Raw genomic sequence first — 23,089 nt, forward strand, 5'->3', positions numbered from 1 at the left:
CTTACAGAGAAGCAAAAGCTGAGAGAGTTCAGCACCACCAAACCAGCTCTACAACAACTGCTAAAGGAACTTCTCTAGGCAAGAAACACAAGAGAAGGAAAAGACCTACAATAACGAACCCAAAACAATTAAGAAAATGGGAATAGGAACATACATATCGATAATTACCTTAAATGTAAATGGATTAAATGCTCCCACCAAAAGACACACACTGGCTGAATGGATACAAAAACAAGACCCATATATATGCTGTCTACAAGAGACCCACTTCAGACCTAGAGACACATACAGACTGAAAGTGAGGGGATGGAAAAAGATATTCCATGCAAATGGAAACCAAAAGAAAGCTGGAGTGGATTTTGTCATATCAGACAAAATAGACTTTAAAATAAAGACTGTTAGAAGAGACAAAGAAGGACACTACATAATGATCAAGGGATCGATCCAAGAAGAAGATATAACAATTGTAAATATTTATGCACCCAACATAGGAGCACCTCAATACATAAGGCAAATACTAACAGCCATAAAAGGGGAAATCGACAGTAACACAATCATAGTAGGGGACTTTAACACCCCACTTTCACCAATGGATAGATCATCCAAAATGAAAATAAATAAGGAAACACAAGCTTTAAATGATACATTAAACAAGATGGGCTTAATTGATCTTTATAGGACATTCCATCCAAAAACAATAGAATACACATTTTTCTCAACTGCTCATGGAATATTCTCCAGGATAGATCATATCTTGGATTACAAATCAAGTCTTGGTAAATTTAAGAAAACTGAAATTGTATCAAGTATCTTTTCCGACCACTATGAGACTAGATATCAATTACAGGAAAATATCTGTTAAAAATACAAACACATGGAGTCTAAACAATACACTACTTAATAACGAAGTGATCACTGAAGAAATCAAAGAGGAAATCAAAAAATACCTAGAAACAAATGACAATGGAGACACGACGACCCAAAACCTATGGGATGCAGCAAAAGCAGTTCTAAGAGGGAATTTTATAGCAATACAATCCTACCTTAAGAAACAGGAAACATCTCGAATAAACAACCTAACCTTGAACCTAAAGCAATTAGAGGAAGAAGAACCAAAAAACCCCAAAGTTAGCAGAAGGAAAGAAATCATAAAGATCAGATCAGAAATAAATGAAAAAGAAATGAAGGAAACGATAACAAAGATCAACAAAACTAAAAGCTGGTTCTTTGAGAAGATAAACAAAATTGATAAACCATTAGCCAGACTCATCAAGAAAAAAAAGGGAGAAGACTCAAATCAATAGAACTAGAAATGAAAAAGGAGAAGTAACAACTGACACTGCAGAAATACAAAGGATCATGAGAGATTACTACAAGCAACTCTATGCCAATAAAATGGACAACCTGGAAGAAATGGACAAATTCTTAGAAATGCACAACCTGCCAAGACTGAATCAGGAAGAAAAAGAAAATATGAACAGACCAATCACAAGCACTGAAACTGAAACTGTGATTAAAAATCTTCCAACAAACAAAAGCCCAGGACCAGATGGCTTCACAGGCGAATTCTATCACACATTTACAGAAGAAATAACACCTATCCTTCTCAAACTCATCCAAAATATAGCAGAGGGAGGAACATTCCCAAAGTCATTCCACGAGGCCACTATCACCTTGATACCAAAACCAGACAAGGATGTCACAAAGAAAACTACAGGCCAATATCACTGATGAACAAAGATGCAAAAATCCTCAACAAAATACTAGCAAACAGAATCCAACAGCACATTAAAAGGATCATACACCATGATCAAGCAGGGTTTATTCCAGGCATGCAAGGATTCTTCAATATACGCAAATCAGTCAATGTGATACACCATATTAACAAATTGAAGGAGAAAAAGCATATGATCATCTCAATAGATGCAGAGAAAGCTTTTGACAAAATTCAACACCCATTTATGATAAAAACCCTGCAGAAAGTAGGCATAGAGGGAACTTTCCTCAACATAATAAAGGCCATATATGACAAACCCAGAGCCAACATCGTCCTCAACGGTGAAAAACTGAAACCATTTCCACTAAGATCAGGAACAAGACAAGGTTGACCACTCTTATTCAACATAGTTTTGGAAGTTTTAGCCACAGCTATCAGAGAAGAAAAGGAAATAAAATAATACAAATAGGAAAAGAAGTAAAGCTGTCACTATTTGCAGATGACATGATACTATACATAGAGAATCCTAAAGATGCTACCAGAAAACTACTAGAGCTAATCAATGAATTTGGTAAAGTAGCAGGATACAAAATTAATGCACAGAAATCTCTGGCATTCCTATACACTAATGATGAAAAATCTGAAAGTGAAATCAACAAAACACTCCCATTTACCACTGCAACAAAAAAAATAAAATATCTAGGAATAAACCTACCTAAGGAGACAAAAGACCTGTATGCAGAAAATTTTAAGACACTGATGAAAGAAATTAAAGATGATACGAGTAGATGGAGAGATATACCATGTTTTTGGATTGGAAGAATCAACATTGTGAAAATGACTCTACTACCCAAAGCAATCTACAGATTCAATGCAATCCCTATCAAACTACCACTAGCATTTTTCACAGAACTAGAACAAAAAATTTCACAATTTGTATGGAAACACAAAAGACCCCAAATAGCAAAAGCAATCTTGAGAATGAAAAACGGAGCTGGAAGAATCAGGCTCCCTGACTTCACACTATACTACAAAGCTACATTAATCAAGACAGTATGGTACTGGCACAGAAACAGAAAGATAGATCAATGGAACAGGATAGAAAGCCCAGAGATAAACCCACACACATATGGTCACCTTATCTTTGATAAAGGAGGCAGGAATGTACAGTGGAGAAAGGACAGCCTCTTCAATAAGTGGTGCGGGGAAAACTGGACAGGTACATGTGAAAGTATGAGATTAGATCACTCCCTAACACCATACACAAAAATAAGCTCAAAATGGATTAAAGACCTAAATGTAAGGCGAGAAACTATCAAACTCTTAGAGGAAAACATAGGCAGAACACTCTTCAACATAAATCACAGCAAGATCCTTTTTGACCCACCTCCTAGAGAAATGGAAATAAAAACAAAAATAAACAAATGGGACCTAATGAAACTTCAAAGCTTTTGTACAGCAAGGTCATAAACAAGACCAAAAGACAACCTTCAGAATGGGAGAAAATATTTGCAAATGAAGCAACTGACAATGGATTAATCTCCAAAATTTACAAGCAGCTCATGCAGCTCAATAACAGAAAAACAAACAACCCAATCCAAAAATGGGCAGAAGACCTAAATAGACATTTCTCCAAAGAAGATATACAGACCGCCAACAAACACATGAAAGAATGCTCAACGTCATTAATCATTAGAGAAATGCAAATCAAAACTACAATGAGATATCATCTCACACCAGTCAGAATGGCCATCATCAAAATATCTGGAAACAATAAATGCTGGAGAGGGTGTGGAGAAAAGGGAACACTCTTGCACTGCTGGTGGGAATGTGAATTGGTACAGCCACTATGGAGAACAGTATGGAGGTTCCTTAAAAAACTACAAATAGAACTACCATACGACACAGCAATCCCAATACTGGGCATATACCCTGAGAAAACCATAATTCAAAAAGAGTCATGTACCAAAATGTTCATTGCAGCTCTATTTACAATAGCCAGGAGATGGACACAACCTAAGTGTTCATCATCAGATGAATGGATAAAGAAGATGTGGCACATATATACAATGGAATATTACTCAGCCATAAAAATTAATGAAGTTGAGCTATTTGTTATGAGGTGGATGGACCTAGAGTCTGTCATACAGAGTGAAGTAAGTCAGAAAGACAAAGACAAATACCGTATGCTAACACATATATATGGAATTTAAGGAAAAAAAAATGTCATCAAGATCCTAGGGGTAAGACAGGAATAAAGACACAGACCTACTAGAGAATGGACTTGAAGATATGGGGAGGGGGGAGGGTAAGCTGTAACGTAGCGAGAGAGAGGCATGGACATATATACACTACCAAACATAAAATAGATAGCTAGTGGGAAGCAGCCGCATAGCACAGGGAGATCAGCTCGGTGCTTTGTGACCACCTAGAGGGGTGGGATAGGGAGGGTGGGAGGGAGGGAGATGCAAGAGGGAGGAGATATGGGAACATATGTATATGTATAACTGATTCACTTTGTTATAAAGCAGAAACTAACACACCATTGTAAAGCAATTATACTCCAATAAAGATGTAAAAAAAAAAAGTTTCTTTTCTGTCTTTACACAAAGACAACACAGTCATCTATGAAGAAAATCCTATGGAATCTACAAAAAAACTACCAGAATAATTTATTTAGCAAGAATGCAGGATAAAACATCAATATGCCAAAATCAATTATATTTCTATATATTAGCAACAAGCAGAAACTGAAGAAAATATTTTTAATACCATTAACAATAGCATAAAAAACATGAAGCACTTAGGAATAAATTAACAGAAGATGTGCCAGATCTGCACACTGAACACTTCAAAACCTGCCTGAGAGAGAGAAGACTTAAATAAATGGCGAAGTGGAGCTCATGAACCGAAAAGCTCAATATTGTCAAGACGGCAATTCTTCCCAAACTGACTTACAGAGTCAACAGAATCCCAGCCAAAATCCCAGCAGGCTTTTTTTGTATAAACTGACAACCAAATTCTAAAATTCCATATGGAAGTGCATACAATAGCCAAAACTTTGTAAAGAATGCAGTTGAAAACATACACTACCTGACTTCAAGACTTACCATGTTTCAGCCTGTCAGTGTGTTACTGACATCATGATAGATAAATAGATCAATTGTGCAGGATAGAGAGTACAAAAATAGACCCACACATACATGGGGTAATTGATTTTAGAAAAAAAGGCAATTGAGTGGAGAAAGTTTAGTGTTTTCAACAAATACTGCTTGTACAACTGCTATCCATATACGAAAAACAAAATGAACTTTAACTCTCACACCATATGCAAATGTTACTGCAAAATGGATCATAAACTTAGATGTAAAATCTAAAACTACAAAACTTCTAAACTAATCAATTATACTGTATTAAAATTAAGAACAAGTCATAGACTGGGAAAAATATTTGCAAATCATCTATGTAATAAAAAACTTGGATCCAGAATATATAAAGAAGCCTTAAACTCAGTAATAAGAAAGTAAACAACCCAATAAAGAAAAAATTAAGCAAAAGAGGTGAACAAATACTTCACCAAAGACAATACACAAATGGCAAATAAGCACATGATAGATGCCCAACATCATTAGCCATTAGAGAAATACAAATTAAAACCACAATGTAATACCACTACACACCTATTAGACAGCCAAAATGAAAAGGAATGACCATACCAAATGTTGGCAAGGATGTGGAAAAACTAGAACTCTCTGGTGGGGAATGTAAAATAAAACAATCACTTTGGAAAACACTCTGGCAGCTTTTTAAACGTTAACATACAACACACCACTGTAAAGCAATTATACTCCAATAAAGATGTTAAAAAAAAAAAAAGTTAACATACATCTACCAAACGACCCAACCATTCCACTCCTATACAGTATTCACCCAAGAGAAATAAAAGTATATGTCCATACAAAGATGTGTACCCAAATATTCATTGTAGCTTGATATGGAGTAACTGAAAACAACCCAAGTGTCCATCAACAGATGAATGGATAAGGAGTGGTGTAACCAGACAATGAAGTATCTCAGCAATAAAAAGGAATCAACTATTGATACACACAGCAAAATGGATTAATCTCAAAATAATTATCCTGAGTAAATTCAGACAAAAAGAGCACATACTGGATGGCTCCATTAATCCTAGATTCTAGAAAATATAACTAATTTGTAGTAACAGAAAGGAGACTTGCTAGCAGTTCCCTGAGGATGGGGAGGGAGGCAAGAAGGAAAGGATTACAGAAGGACGTAAGGAAATTTTTTTGCGGGGGGAGGGGGTGATGGATATGTTCATTAACTTGATTATGGTAATGGCTTCACAGGTGTACACATATGTCAAAACTTATCAAATTGTATACCTGAAATATGTGCAGTTTATTATATGACAATTATACTTCTATCAAGATGTTTTTTAACAACCCAGTGATGGGACTTCCCTGGTAGTCCAGTGGTTAAGACTCTGCATTTCCAGTGCAGGGGGCATGGGTTCGATCCTTGGTCGGGAAACTACGATCCCGCATGCTGCGTGGCCGAAAAAACAAATAAAAAATAAAAAACCCAGTGATAGGGAAAGATACATTGTGTCAAGATGCACTGAAATCCTGTTAATGGTTGAGCCATTTCTGTTATCGTCATATCAACCTTTCTTCACTGTAAGATAAATATGAGATCAGAGAAGAGAAGCAGGAAGAATTTTGGGGGGAAAAACAAAGAATATGGGGAAAGGCAGAGCGGAAGCAAATGTAGGTTGGAGAGAGGTAATTTAGCTAATCCTTAACAGTATTAAAAAGTCTAAGCTCTGAAAAGAAAATGCCTACAAGGAATCCCAAGGATACCTGCTAAAATTCATATGCAGTAGCAAGAGTATTAATATATCATTAATCGCTAAAAACGACGGCAACAAATAAAATCACCAAAAAAACAGACACTTCCTCCAACCTGCTCAACATCTGCTTTGTTCTGAATTTATGGTACATTCAGCATTTGAATTATTTCGACAGCCACGTGGAGATCATTAAAATTAACCCTTTTGAAGAAATAAATTTAAAATAGGCCTTTTAAAAAGGGCCATCCTTAATAACCCACTGAAAAAAAAAGTAACAGTGAATGAGATTTAAAGGTTAAAAAAGCAGTATCACTGTGGTCCATACATGGCATGGGTAACAATGATCACTTACGCCATTCTCCTTTCTTCGATGTTCACCAGGAACTTTTACACCATTTCTTTTTAAACTTGGATCCTGAGACCTTGGTCCGCTCACTAGGCACAAAATTCAGAAAGCAGGCATTAACACTAGAGTTGACAGATATTTTAAGTCCCAGTTCATTTCTCAGTTCCCTGGTGGCGCAGTGGTTGAGAGTCCGCCTACCGATGCAGGGGACACGGGTTCGTGCCCCGGTCCGGGAAGATCCCACATGCCGCGGAGCGGCTGGGCCCGTGAGCCATGGCCGCTGAGCCTGCGCGTCTGGAGCCTGTGCTCCGCAACGGGAGAGGCCACAGCAGTGAGAGGCCCGCGTACCACAAAAAAAAAAGAAATAGCACTAGAAAATGTCACATGCTAACCATTCCCATGCGTCAGATACCACAGGAGGCAAAGTTAAGAAAATACATGTACTTCTGATTACGGGTCATTCACACCGTTTGCTTAAGTGGCTCCTCCCAGTTCTCTATTTAGCTACTCAGCAGTGAAATTGGGAATAGTTTCATTGAAAGAAATAAAAGTGAAAATTAAATCAACCCATCCTTGTACTCGTTAAAGAGTTTGTACCTTACACGGGAAGGAAGCAAATGAAAACAGAACAAGTGGCATTTCGAACATTTGGTCATTTTGCGATAATTCCGAAGTATTATCAAGTATTTCCCCATTTATTTAAGTAAAAAAATTTCCATTTTCTTAGCTTGGGAAAGTACTAATTGGAAAACACTGTGCATTCTGCTTTTTTGGCTAAAAAGAATTTTTCAAGCCTGAATATATGGGTCTCTCAGTACCATTTAAAGCATCATGAAGGGAAAATAGTCTTAAACTGATAAATTATAAGAAACAATATCAAAGAGAATTTCTTAAATATGTGAAATTAAGCTTAGACCTAGTACTTCCCAGAAGTTAGAAAATTTATTAAATTATCTCCCAAGAGGTTTTAGATTAAAATTTCTTTTGAATCAAATCTCTATTGTACCTGCCTGGAAGCTTAGCACAAATTTCCAGTAAATAAATATGTCTATCCTCAGGGCCACGTACCACACTTACATCTAACTCCAATGAGTTAGCTTTACTTTTTTTTTTTTTTTTTTTTTTTTGCGGTACGCGGGCCTCTCACTGCTGTGGCCTCTCCCATTGCGGAGCACAGGCTCCGGACGCGCAGGCTCAGCGGCCATGGCTCAGGTGCCCAGCCACTCCGCGGCACGTGGGATCTTCCCGGATCGGGGCACGAACCCGTGTCCCCTGCATCGGCAGGCGGACTCTCAACCACTGCGCCACCAGGGAAGCCCTACTTTTAAATACTGTTCAATTCTCTGACAAAACAGCTCAGGTAACCTGTGACAATATTTCCGTAGAAGAAAAAAAAAAATCTATCACTTAGGAATAACTGCTTTCTTTGCTGCCTCAAAGAAAGCACACTCCACCAGTTTCTCCTTGGCATGTTCAGTTACATAATCAGAGTAAAAAGCAAGAGTTTTAAAATTAATGTCATATACATTCTGGGTCACAGGTCCTAGTTAAACTGGAAAAAGAATACAGTAACAGTCTCCTAATCTGTAATCTAGAAGTCTACACCACAAAGGCTGACACTGAACAGCAATCCTGTTTTATCCCAGTTCAGACACTATGTGGCACTGGTGTTTTGCAACAATGTGAAAACAGCGTCTTTATCTTCAGATTATATTTCTCACATTACAGACACACTGAAACTGCGTACTGCACTATTGAGAGGCTGTTTAATAATTTACCCGGTACGACAGAGAAAGATATTTGAACTAGTAGATCAACGGGGAAAATTCATCTAATTTACTAAAAGAAGATGTATGCAGTAATGTAAACAAAGAACAAAATAAAAATAAGATGCAGATGCCAACTTAAAACCACAAAAAAGAAGGCTGCTTTAGGAAAAAAAAAAAAGCATGCTTATTTAAAATAAAGTTACAGACACCAGAGACACTGAAAGGCCTGTGAGCCAGCCTGGCTGAAGTGACTCAGGTTCCACTCCTGCCTCTGCCTCTAGGGACGTGGCCTCTGACAAGTCATTTAACCCCTGAGTATCAGCCTTTCTCATCTGTAGAGTAAGAGGCCAGACTAAGTCAATTCTGGGGTCCCCCACGGTCTGAATGTCTAATTGCTGGGTACCATGTGGACATCTGTACTAAAGGAATAAAACTGAGATTCTGTGACATCTAATAATTAACCTCTGTTACCGACATTCTTACTCCCAAGAATTACACATATACTGAAGTCACAAACCTTCCATTTTAAAAGTTCCAACATTTTTAGAAACACCTAGTAATCATGCTCCGGCCAGTGGTTTCCCACTGAGAACAAAGTTTCCCTACAGATCTCAGACCTGAAACTGCCTTTTCTCCCATGTCCTATGAGATCTCCAGGGTCACAGGGATAGCTGTGTCCCGAGGTCTAGGGCTGCTTTCAGCCCACTATTTCTCCACCTTCACATATTACCTTCTACCCTTTCCTCACTGTCATCTATAAACTCTGGTCACAACCCTCAGTCACCGCAGATGTGACCACCTGACCCCCCTGTTCTCCCCACTCCAAGTTCTGCCTTCATGCTGGATGACCTTACCACCCAAAAGCTCACCTCTAGGATCCGTGGCCTCCTACCTCCTCTCTAATTCAGGATCATTTCATGGCCCGGTGCAGGACCACGTCACCTAGAGGTGCTCTACCCCTGAAATCTTAAATTCAGACTTTCTACTTTTTGACCATAATTTCCTCTCACTGCACCTGTGCATGAATCTGAGACATGCAGTTCCTTAGCACTGGTCTGCTCTTGCCCTGCAGCCCCCCTGCCTTCACTTCGCCCCCACCCAGCTTAGACGTCATCTCACCAACATCCTCGTCTTCCCTGTCCCACTGACTCCACTGAACTGGTCTGGTCAAACCCCAACCTTGGGTCAATCCAACCATCTCCTCTTACAACCCTCTGGGCTGCAGAGCATCACTGGGGAAAAAAATCACCCATGGTCTCCTCGTCTCTAGTCTCAACTGGCCTCCAGGGGACCCTGGTCCCCCAGCAGCACTCTCTCCTGTTCTCCACCATGGCTCCAACCATCACTTTCACACGGCTGTGCCTCCCATCTCAGAGAAAACAAATGTTCTCAGATGAGAAGACCCTTGCACTGCTCCCACAGGGAGCACACATTTACCTGCATCTGCAAAGTTTCCCTTCCACCCAGTTAAAATGGAAGAGAGAATAAAGACGCAGACTTAGAGAACGGACTTGAAGACACAGCAGGGGTGGGGGGCAGGGAAGGGGAAGCTGGGATGAAGTGAGAGACTAGCATGGACATATATACACTACCAAATGTAAAACAGAGGGCTAGTGGGAAGCAGCTGCATAGCACAGGAGATCAGTTCGGTGCTCCGTGACCACCTAGAGGGGTGGGATAGGGAGAGTGGGAGGGAGACGCAAGAGGGAGGAGATATGGGGATATATGTATATGTATAGCTGATCCGCTTTGTTATAAAGCAGAAACTAACACACCATTGCAGAGCAATTATACTCCAATAAAGATGTTAAAAATAAATTTTAAAAATAATAAATAAATAAATGGAAGAGAGACCCTTCCCCCGCCACCTCCCACTGGCTGACTTGCCCATCGAGCATTCCTCCTTCTTGTATTTCAACCCGCTGCTCTACTGACTCTTTCCTTCCCACCCACATTAAAAACTGTCGCCAAACTTTTCCCATCTTCCAAGAAAACAGAACAAACTGAACCACACCCCTTTCTCCCCACCCCCCAGTCAGGGCTTAGAGGAGCTGTCTATCCTCGCTGTTCCCACTTCCTTACCTCTCACTTACCCCCCAAATTACCTGGCTCCTGATCACGTGCTACACCCGAGCATGAAATAAAACTTCAGATCTTTGTTATGACTGATAGGATGCTACCTACCAATGTCCCTGCCAGGGGGGCGTTCATGGCGAAGGAAGAACCGAACTTCACTCCTCTGACTTCCAAACCGTTGCAGGACATCAAACATTCGCTCATTATCGGCAACTGGACGTTCTAAAAGAAACGAATAAATGAGGTACAAATCATGTTATCTGCAGGTAAAAAGAAAGACGAACATATCATTTACTGTCTATCCTTCATGCAAATTATGCATTATGAATGGAGAAGTTACTTAGCATCTTACATCTTTTTTTTTTTTTTTTCTTAAAGAACCCTTAGAAAATGAAGCATCACCAGCTTTCCACCCACATAATCAGGGTCAAGCATGGGTGGAGTACTGGGGGGAGGACTGGATCCGGGCCACTAGCAGGAACTCAGGAGTCTAATTCAGCGGCCCCTCACTAGCCATAGGCAGGCTGGGAAGCTCTGCGGGTTCCAAAGCTCCTGTCATCTATTCCATAGGACAGTCTCTGAGGTCCCTTCTAACTCTAATGGCTCTATGATTCTCTAAGTATACACATGAAACATTAAAAAACAGCTTTCTAAATAGTGTAGTCTTACTGTCTATTGTTTTTTTTAATTACAATTTTATAAACTACGTTAAAAAAAAATCAGACACATGCATTTCCAAACAAAAGCCTCTTTACTGCCCTGACAATATGCTTCTTTGGCCCTTCTTCCAATGAGACTGCCAGTTGTCAGAACTTTTCTAGACACAAAAAGAAGGGCATAGATAAATACCCTAATAAATGGGAACTTTAGGAGAAACCAGATATCTTAAGCTCCCCTCAAAAAATCTTCCAATCTTGAGGGCTTCCCTGGTGGCGCAGTGGTTAGGAATCCGCCTGCCAATGCAGGGGACACGGGTTCAAGCCCTGGTCCAGGAAGATCCCACATGTCACGGAGCAACTAAGCCAGTGCACCACAATTGCTGAGCCTGCGCCCTGGAGCCCGCGAGTCACAACTACTGAGCCCACGTGTCACAACTACTGAAGCCCGTGCACCTACAGCCTGTGCTCCACAACAAGAGAAGCCACCGCAATGAGAAGCCCGTGCACCGCAACAAACAGTAGCCCCCTCTTGCCGCAAGTAGAGAAAGCCTGCATGCAGCAATGAAGACCCAACGCAGCCAAAATTAAAAAAAAAAAAAAAAAAATCTTCCAATCTTAAGGGATCTGGATATAAAAACCAAATATACTGTCTGAGGATGCAACTGTTTAAAACGAAAGAACTCCGGTAACATCGATATAGTTTTTAATATAAGAAAGTTGAAACAGCCTAAGAAAACTCAATGCACTTGTCAGTAATCAAAGACACTATCTGAGTACCTTAAATAAACAACACGGGCAGAGAATGGGGCAGCCAAGGGTTCAGCAGCCAATTCTGTGAACTAAGCCCTGAACTTAATCTGCTCGGTTGCAACGAAGTACAGCTCTGGTTCTTGACATACTGAGTTGACACAGATACCCCTCTCCCCTCTAAACTGGGGAAATTCTAACTAAGACCACCCCGCAAAAGGAAACACCCATAGCTGAGTAGACACCCTCCCAAAAGAAACTCTCAGCAGACCCTCCACCTCCTCACAAAAAAACCAAAACCACACACACACACACACACACACACACACACACAGACACTTTATTTCAAAAGAAGTGAAATCCCCAGGTTCCATAAGCAAAGAGGGAATTCAAAGGAAGGGAAGTAACTTCCAGTCCACGCTGGGTTGGACCGTCTTACAAGGTCTAGGAGCTAAGGTCCTGATGGCCTATGACGACAAAAAATCAGGATTAGGCCAGCAAACGCTGAAATACACTTCAAAGGGTCTCAAAGCCGCCTATTCACCCCACGCTCTGACCACACCAATCCCCTTGTCCTGGCATCCGTGCCTATGTGACTGGGAACAAGCCATTCCTAGCATCGAGAACTGTCCCCATCACTCTTTTCTCCTTCTGCAGATGGAGCACATCCATCTATTCCTGCAGTCATCGCACTGTATGATAAATGTCTGCTGATTCCTGCTTTTACTTGAAGGCAGGACACTTTCATCTCTCTATTCCTCACAATCAAGCACAGTTCCTAGTACATTATAGGAATCCAAGAAATGTTCTCTTAGCAAACAAATGAGTGGGGAGGAAGGAAATGGAGATGGCAAATAAAAGCTACATATTTTGAAAGATTGTCAGTTAAAGGAAATGGGAAACTTGAGAAGCTAACAAAGTGGAAGCAACAAATTTATTATTTTTATTTTTTAAATTTTACTTATTCATTTATTTATTTTTGGCTGCACGCGGGCTTTCTCTAGTTGTGGCGAGCGGGGGCTACTCTTCATTGCGGTGTGCGGGCTTCTCATTGCGGTGGCTTCTCTTGTTGCGGAGCACAGGCTCTAGGCGCGCAGGCTTCAGTAGTTGTGGCACATGGGCTCAGTAGTTGTGGCTGTAGAGCGCCAGCTCAGTAGTTGTGGCGCACAGGCTTAGCTGCTCCATGGCATGTGGGATCTTCCCAGACCAGGGCTCAAACCCGTGTTCCCTGGACTGGCAGGTGGATTCTTAACCACTGTGCCACCAGGGAAGTCCAAATGTACTATTTTTAAAATGGGGCACCTTGAACAATTTACAGCAAAAAAGGAGGAGTTGAAAACATAAACAGCTATTACTTGCTGAGAGCTAACATTAAGTGCTATGCTAACAGGGGCTATGCTAAACCCCCTTCAAATGTCAGCTCCTGGGATCCTCACACAATCCTATGCAATAGATTCAATTATTATCCCAATTATGCAGGGTAAACACTTGAGGACTACTGAGATTAAGTACCTTGTCTGAAGTTATAAAGCTAGTAAATGAAAGAGACAAGATTTTGATACCTAAGACCTTGATCTTAATCACACCATACAAACAACCCTCAAATGAATTACGAATTCACTGTAAGCAATCAAAAGCCCCAAAGAATTTTTCATGGAACATTTCAAGGTAATTCTAAAACATATCTGAAAAAGAAAATACACAAGAATACTACAGGATAACAATGAAATAAGCACTTGCCTTACAATACCAAACCTTTTATAAAACTATAGTAATTAAAACTATTTGGTCCTATCATAAAACTAGAAGAAAACAATAAAAGTAACGGACTATAAAGCTTATAGAAACATAACTTCATATAAGATATAACAGAATTCAAAGTGACATTTCACATCAGTAAGGAAAAAGACAGCTGTTCAATAAGACACTTTAAAAAAAATTCGTGGGGGACTTCCCCGGTGGTGCAGTGGATAAGACTCTGCACTCCCAATGCAGGGGGCCCGGGTTCAATCCCTGGTCAGAGAACTAGATCCCACATGCATGCCACAATTAAGAATTCACGTGGCACAACTAAGGAGCTGGTAAGCCACAACTAAGGAGCCCACGTGCTGCAACTAAGGGGCCCGCCTGCCGCAACTAAGACAGGCGCAACCAAATAAATAAATAAATAATTTAAAAAAAAATTCACAGGATTTCCCTGGTGGCGCAGTGGTTAAGAATCCGCCTGCCAATGCAGGGGACACGGGTTCGAGCCCTGGTCCGGGAAGATCTCACATGTCACAGAGCAACTGTGCACCACAGTTGTGACACTGTGCGCCACAACTAAGCCTGCGCTCTAGAGCCTGCGAGCCACAACTACTGAGCCTGTGTGCCACAACTACTGAAGCCCACGTGCCTAGAGCCCATGCCCCACAAGAGAAGCCACCGCAATGAGAAGCCTGCGCACCGCAATGAAGAGTAGCCCCTGCTCACCGCAACTAGAGAAAGCCTGAGCGCAGCAACGAAGACCCAATGCAGCCATAAACAAATAAATAAATGAATTCATTAAAATAAATAAAAGAATTCCATCAATAATCAAAAATAAGGAGACCATGCCAGGCTCCCAGAAAAAAAAAAGTTTCAACTCAGAGAGTGAGCCTTGGCAAAGTGAAAGAACACTTCTTGCTCTAAGAAAATCAGCCAGAAGGGTAGGCACACATGCAGAGAAACCTGAGGTAAGTACAGAGGAAGGAAACCGAGGAAGCTCACAATGCGTGGTTTCAATCATCTTGGGAAAGTAATTTGCAGAATGCAAGGAGGCCACCAGAGCAACGAGAAGCTCATTTATTCATTCAGTAAATATTTATCGAGCACTCCCTCTGAGCTGGGGTGCAGCAAGGAACAAGACAAGCAGGTCTCTGCTCTTAGGGAGTTTACATTCTTGTGCGTGTGTGTGAGGCTACGGGGATTAAAGAGGCAATAAACTAATAAACACACACAAAAAACCGGACACACCTCACGCAGAGGATCAAATCAGGATGGAGCTGTAAAACAGAGAACCTCATGCCTGCTTTAGTAGGAAGCTCGGGAGAAGCACCTCCGAGGAGGCAATGTTTTAGCTGCAATCCAAATGACCACAGGGAACCGGCAATGACAAAATCTGGAGGGAGAGCAATAGAGGCAGAGCGAACAGCTGCCGCCACTGGCTCTAAGGCGGGAAAGAGCATTGTTTATCCAGGAATATAAAATAGCTGCAGGAGGCAGGCAAGGAGGAAAATGGTTCCAGATGACATCAAAGACCTCACAATCTCAGATCAAGACTTTGGATTTTATTCTAAGTAGAAGAGAAAGCCATCAAAGGGTTTAAACAGGAAAGTCGAACTATCAGATTTTTTTTTTTTTTTTGCGGTACGCAGGTCTCTCACTGTTGTGGCCTCTCCCGTTGCAGAGCGCAGGCTCTGGACGCACAGGCTCAGCAGCCATGGCTCACGGGCCCAGCCACTCCGCGGCATGTGGGATCTTCCCGGACCGGGACACGAACCCATGTCCCCTGCCTCGGCAGGCGTACTCTCAACCACCGCGCCACCAGGGAAGCCCGAACTATCAGATTTTTATTTAAAAAGGATCACTTGGGTTTCTTTATGGGACTGGTCTAATCTAGCTCCTATGTGAAGTAAGCAATTAGAGCAGAGTGTAGAAGACCTTCCTGAACACACAGCTGTAGGGAAGTCAACGGAAGATGAGTAAGAGGACTGGCCTGGGAAGCAGCGGACGCTCAGCTGGAGTCACATACCATGAACGGTGTGAATGCAATGAACACAGTGGGAAACTCGTGCTGGGACACTGCACCCCCAGGGGAGAAAAAGGAAACAGTGGGAGCTCACCCAGGCTGTACAGAAACAAAGCAGAAATCATGAAAACTTATTCCCGCATCTACAAACTCCTAAGGGGCCAAAAGGAAACCAGGCTGTCCCATTTCAGGGCTCCAAAGAACTAAGTAAGGGGGTTGATGTCAAGGCTTAAAATAATGCCTATGTCTCCTGCCACCACAGTAACTCAACACGGAAGAGCTTTCCCGACAAACCTACAGAACCTCAGAGAGGGCAAAACAATCAGGACACCTCAAATTCCTAATTAAGTGCAGCTTAAGCATACAAGAAACACTTGTGAGCGCTATACATTTTACCATAACACCCCAGAAGCTTCCACCCTGTGTATCAGCTGCCTATCTTTTGACCTTTTATACTGGAGTGTCTACGGTGTCTTGCAGAAAAAGAAAACAGCAAAGAGACTTTGTAGGTCGCCACAGAACTGGACTGAGAATACTGTCTCTGATGGACACCCTATCCTGCAGTTTCTCCACGGATAAACGCGTGCGGCACACAGCGCCTCGTCTAAAACCGATGAGCATGAAAGACGGCACGACCGAAGCACGCATACCGGAGCCGCACCACACTTCAGCCAGGTGGCAATCGCTCTCGCCAGGTTCTTTGCAAAGATCCACCACGTCTCTGCAGATGGTTTCCGGAGTAACTGGGACTTCCGTGAAGTGCTGCTCGTTGTTGCTGAGGTACACGGTAAGAAACATCTGGAAACAAAAGGAGAAACACAACAGTTATCAGTACTGTCTACACTGGTGCTGGTCACTTTTTACTCACCTCGGATTCCTTTCCCCAGATGGTCTCAGTTGAAGTGCAAATGCACAACAGGACCATCTGGCTGTTCCCTGGCCTGAGGAAGGGAGGGACCTGGAGCTCGGCCAATGGACACCGGCCCCCCTCTCCTGGCAGCGTCTGCAGAGCCCTTGGGGATCCCCGGAGCACAGGCAAATCAGTGCATACAAAAGGTAGTATTAAATTTTCTTCTGGGAATTCCCTGGCAGTCAAGTGGTTAAAAGACTACCTGCTTCCAATGCAGGGGACATGGGTTCAATGCCTGGTCAGGGATCCCACATGCCCTGTGGTACAGCCAAAAAAAAGTCTTCCTCTGACATTTTATTCATGTTATTTGTTTACCAAATACTTATGTAGTTCTTAGTATGATGTGCCAGACCCATACTACAAATAGATCTTCTTATCAATCCTGTGAAGATGATCAGGGGCTGAAGATCTCACACACACACACACACACACACACACACACACACACACACACACACACACACACATTTATGCAAAGCCTCTTTTGGGAAGGATACACAAGAACAAAACATGTGTTGCTTCTGAGGGTGGGGATGTCTTTTTTTATAAAAAGAAAAGATGCAGGGCTTCCCTGGTGGCGCAGTGGTTGAGAGTCCGCCTGCCGATGCAGGGGACACGGGTTCGTGCCCCTGTCCGGGAAGATCCCACATGCCGCGGAGCGGCTGGGCCCGTGAGCCATGGCCGCTGAGCCTGCGCGTCCGGAGCCTGTGCTTCACAACGGGAGAGGCCACAACAGTGAGAGGCCCGCGTACCGCAAAAAATAAATAAATAAAAAAGAAAAGATGCAGTATCTACTTTTACTGGGAGAAAGACTGCTATTGAGTTTTATTTATTTATTTATTTATTGTGGGGTCTTCGTTGCTGCGCGCAGGCTTTCACTAGTTGCAGTGAGCAGGGGCTACTCTTTGTTGTGGTGCACGGGCTTCTCATTGTCGTGGCTTCTCTTGTTGTGGAGCACAGGCTCTAGGCGCGCAGGCTTCAGTAGTTGTGGCACGTGGGCTCAGTAGTTGTGCCTTGCAGGCTCTAGAGCTCAGGCTCAGTAGTTGTGGCGCACGGGCTTAGTTGCTCCACGGCATGTGCGATCTTCCCGGGCCAGGGCTCAAACCCGTGTCCCCTGCATTGGCAGGCGGATTGTTAACCAGTGGGCCACCAGGGAAGCCCAATACTGCATCTTAAAGACACTGCAACTAAAGAATTCAAGTTTTAAAAAAATAAATAAAAATGCATGACAATTAAAAAAAGGAATACAAGTTTTCATACCTATTAAATAACCAAAAATAACCCAAACAAAAAAACCGTTGTTAACTCCCAGTACTGAAGAAACTGAATGAAATCAACAAACAAATTGATAGCGGCAATGCAAGTCAGCACACTCCCATGCTCACTCACTCAGTGAGGACCTATGCCGGGAAGATTAGTGTGTATCAGGATAAAACAAAACAATAAACAAACAAAAACACCAGACAACTTGAAAGCGTAATCCCACTGTGAGAATTTATCCTGTGAAAATAACTCTAATCAAAGAGAATACAAAGCCTGTGAAACGTGAACTTGATGGGCCATTATACATTCTGTAAAAATAATTAATGAGACTATGCCAAACACTGGGGGAAATTGGGGTTTTAAGGCTCTAACAAAGCAGAATGAGTAGGATCTGCACTGTGATCACACTGACACAAGGACATCATACGACAGCTGTAGCACCTGCCAACAGTCAGCCACACAGCTTCCCATCCAGCTTAAACCTCGCTGCCCACTACCCTCGAGGTGAGACAGATGCATTAGGCTCTTCTTTTTTTTTGCGGGGGGTGGGGGGGAAGGGGGGAAGAAGCCGGAAGGCAGTGCCTCATGGAAACTATGACGGAAACTGGCTAAAAGAGCAGACTGGGTGCCTCAAGGATCCGGTCCAAGTAAGGGGAGAAGACTACATGTGTAAGAGAAGACGGCCCACTGGGTCAGCAGGCTCAGCCCCCGGGGGCTTCCCACCTCCTCCCTGCATTAAAACCATGAGTTCTTAAAGTAAGCCAAGTCTCCACTTCCTGCAACCAAAACTCTTTAACTCACATAAACATGTGTAGCATAGAAAGTAACCCCCAAAACTAGAAAACATGAGAAGCGTACCCATTACAGCTAGAGGGTAACCCAGAAAAAAAAGAGTTTAAGTGGATAATGTTGAAATAGTAAAATATATAAAATCAAAACTAGAATTTGCCAGGATGAGCTCAGAAGCTTTCACGCTAACTGTTATCAGGTTCTTCACATTCTGATCAACTGTGCTACATAAAGATAGATACATAGTTCTAGGCCTCAACTTAGTCAACACTTTCAAACTGTTACACACAATGAACACAGGTTTCCACCCTGCTGCTGCTCTAGATACATATACAGTGCATTTAACGAGAGATAAATAATTTACACTTTAGTACTAAACTGTAGTCCTCCTCAATATTCCCTACCCACACCAATACTTTCTTTGAAGTTCAACACTTCAAACACAGTAACTGTTTTCTTCGTAAATATGAGACCTAGAGGCATTTATTAAATTACAGAAATATTTACTATACAGTATATATACGAAACATACTGTATCAACAAATAAAAGGCTATTACATAAGACAACAGCACCTTATTCAAACGATCCTCCCACTAAGGACCAAAAAAAAAAAAATCTGGATGAATATGTTTAAATTTAAGAGCATTAAAAGCTAATGAGGGGGGACTTCCCTGGTGGCGCAGTGATTTAAGAATCCGCCTGCCAATGCAGGGGACACGGGTGCGAGCCCTGGTCTGGGAAGATCCCACATGCCACGGAGCAACTAAGCCCGTGCGCCACAACTACTGAGTCTCCGCTCTAGAGCCCGCAAGCCACAACTACTGACCCCACGTGCCACAACTACTGAAGCCCGTGTGCCTAGAGCCCGTGCTCCGCAATGAGAAGCCCGCTCACCGCAATGAAGAGTAGGCCCCGCTCGCAGCAACCAGAGAAAAGCCCGTGCACAGCAACGAAGACCCAATGCAACCAAAAATAAATTAATTAATTAAAATTTTTTTTAAAAAAAAAGCTTATGGAGAGGCTTTACCTGGGTTCAGTCTCCAGGCTGCGTCCTTGGGCAGCTTCGAGCTCGGGGGAAGGCAGGTGGAGCGCACATTCCAAGGACAGGAAAGTGAGTGCACGGCCTCCAAGCTGGGGTCCAGCTTGCAGGTCAAACCTGTGGTCACGCCTTCTTAATGACCTTCCCCAACAAATGTTCTTCCCTGTGCGCCAGCACGGCCTGCCCTCTCATCTCCCCAGGTCTTTATACTCCAACACTGCCTTCCCAGAGAGGCCTTCCCTGGCCATCCTGCCTAAAATCCCACCACCGCGCTCACACGTGCGCACACACGTGCACATCCACTGTCTCTCCTTGGCACAGTGACCATCATACCAAATATTATATTTATTTCACTTGCTTTTAATATGTCTTCCCTGCTAGAACATAAGCTCCACGAAGTCCAGGGCTTTTTCTGTTCCATACAATATCCTCGGCCCCTTGATCTGTGCCTGGTCTGTGACAAGCACACAATAAGTATGTGTTTATGAATGAATACGTCCAGTAGCTGTTACTGCACTTGACAGATTCACCTCTGATTTATTTTCAGAGTAAGTGTTCCCTCGGGTATTGACAGATGGTAGAGCAGACAGTATACAGCACAGCTACACGCACTGACAGAAATTAGCTTCCTCTCCTCATTTCTTCAAGCTTACATCATGCTACGTCCTCCTACTTCTGTTTCAACATTCTTTTCATTCATGAAAGATATATAGGCCATCTATTTTTGTTTTTTTTTCTTTTTGCCACACCGCCCAGCTTGTGGGATTTTAGTTCCCCAAACAGGGATCAAACATGGGGCCTCGGCAGTGAGAGCACTGAGCCCTAACCACTGGACCACCAGGGAATTCCCTATAGGCCATCTATTTTATGGTTTAAGTTCTAATGTAGAAATCATCTTCACTAAATAGTTATTATAGCACACAGCACAAAATTCAAGAGAGAGAGAGAGCACACTGCGTGGAGAGGACTCAGCCAGCCCAGAGGAATAAATACCCCAACCTGGCTCCCTTCTTCCCTTCCCTACCACTCCCCACTGGATAAACCCAACTAGATAGTCGGACGGCAAGGGAGGCCATTCATGTGGCTTATAGAAGTCAACCTCCTGGGGCATAAAGCAGGGTAGAGACAGGCCATGCTCAAACTCAATTACTTCAACCTCTATGTGGTTAGAGAGGGTCCTTGAGCCACAATTGAAACAGAATGAGAACACACGATATAGGAAAAGCATACCCCAAGCAGAGGGAATAACAAATGTAAAGGCCCTGAGGAGGAATCAAGTTCGTCACATTTGTGGAAGAGGAAGGTCACTGTAGAGAGAGCAAGAGGAAAGGATTATAGGAGATCAATTCAAAGAGGCCAGATGATGCAAGACCTTAGAGGCCACCGGTCCTCAAGATGTGGTGCGGAGAGAGGGTCTTTAACTATGGATGGCTAGGTCCCATCTTCAGAGCTTCTGATTCAGTAGATCTAGGATGGGGACTGAGATGCTGTATTTCTAACGAGCTGCCACGTGATGCCGATACCTGCTGCCCTGGAAACCACAAGCTGAGAACCACTGTTCAAAGGCCAGAGCAAGGAATTTGGATTTTAATCTACGAGACCATTGGAGGCAAATCATTAGAGACAAAAAGTAGATTAGTGGTTGCCAGGGCTGGGGGAGTGACTGCTCAGAGGTACAGGGCTTCTTTTTGGGGTGATGAGAATGTTCTGGAATTAGTGGTGATGGTTGCACCATCTTGTAAACACACTAAAAAACACTGAATTGGATACTTCAAAATGGTGGTACGTGAATCATATCTCAACTTTTTAAAAAAAAAAGAAGTCACTGGAGGATTCTGAACAGGGTATTGAAGTCATTTTTGTGTCATTTTAAAAAAAATCACTCTGGCTACTATATGAATAGACTACAGGGGGACAGGCACGGAAGACCAATTAAGAGGAAATGTAGCACATAAAATGAGATATAATGGTAGCACAGACTGCAGGTAACAGCAAAGGTAGTGAAAAATGGCTGGCTTGGGGTTATATTTTGAAGCAGAGCCAGCAAGACTGGCTTAATGGACAGAATATGGGGTGTGAGTGTAGAGAGAAATTAAGAGTGAACGTGGATTTGGTGTCTAAGCAACGGAGTTAAGAGTAGAGTGACTTACTGAGATGAGGAAGGTGGAACGAGCTGGGGAAGGGCCCACAAGTCAGGGGTCTCGTCCAGAAGTCCTACAGAGAACAAGGATCCAGCAAAGGACTGGGAAAGACCCATCCATAAAAAAACCAGAAAGAAACCCAAAGGAGTGTGGAGTACCAGAGACCAAGTAAAGACAGTGTTTCAGATGAAACTTAGAGATCTCAGAAATGAGGGCTGAGGACCGGTCCCCAGGCTCGGCAAGATGGAGGCTGCTGGGCGCCTTGACCAGCGCTGGCTGAGGAATGAGATTGAAGGCCTGGTTGAGACAGGCTGAGAACCTGAGGGAAGGATGCAGAGACTCAGAACAGAAAGACGGAAAAAATGGAGCCACAGATGGAAGGAGACAGAGTGAAAGGGGTGCTTTGTTTCTTCTTTATTTCAACATGGAGTTTTTACAGGACGCTTTAATGGATGGAATGATCCAGTCAAGAGGAAATGATGTTGGTGATGCTGAATCCGTATCTCTAGCCACTGCCTGCTCCCTAGACTGCCCAGCGGTGATCTGCGTCCGGAGAACCCACAAACACTTCATGCTAGGCTTGGCCAAAGCAGTCCCGTTCTCACTTATTTTCTTTGTTGTAGTGATTTTACTTTTTAAGTTACAAAGATAGTTTACCTTTATTTTGAAGATTTCTTAATTGGACACCACAGCATGGTGACAGCGATATAGCTGGAAGAGGTGTCTTTGAGCCATGACAGTATGACAGCTCATGTGCAGCTGAGAGCAAGTGTCTTCCCATCCACACCAGAGAAGGGGTGGGGGAGAGGGACCACCCACCGGGCCCAGCTGCTCCTGATGGCCATAATACCTCTAACTGCTACACTTCCCCCTAGAAAATTCTGATTAGAACACGAAGCATCACACCATTTGAAATCAACCTTTAAGACTCACTTCACCCATCTTTAAATTTATAGACTTTAAGTATGTCCCCAAGTTATAAAGGTTAAATAT

At 42.7% G+C, this 23,089-nt stretch overlaps 1 protein-coding gene across 1 annotated transcript in view; it reads right to left on the bottom strand.

The window, feature by feature from the left end:
- The window catches only part of TP53BP2 (tumor protein p53 binding protein 2), a 66,868-nt gene that overhangs the window by 27,548 nt on the left and 16,231 nt on the right, over positions 1–23,089 (bottom strand). The window contains exons 2-4 of the mRNA XM_082833774.1: positions 16,604–16,751; positions 10,887–11,000; positions 6,940–7,022 (exon numbers count right to left, since the gene is read on the bottom strand). Of these exons, the coding sequence (XP_082689900.1) occupies positions 6,940–7,022; positions 10,887–11,000; positions 16,604–16,751 (345 nt within the window). The remainder of the gene's footprint in view (positions 1–6,939; positions 7,023–10,886; positions 11,001–16,603; positions 16,752–23,089) is intronic.

This window comes from Leucopleurus acutus, assembly GCF_964270905.1.
Source record: "Leucopleurus acutus genome assembly, chromosome: 2".
NCBI classification, from domain to species: Eukaryota; Metazoa; Chordata; class Mammalia; order Artiodactyla; family Delphinidae; genus Leucopleurus; species Leucopleurus acutus.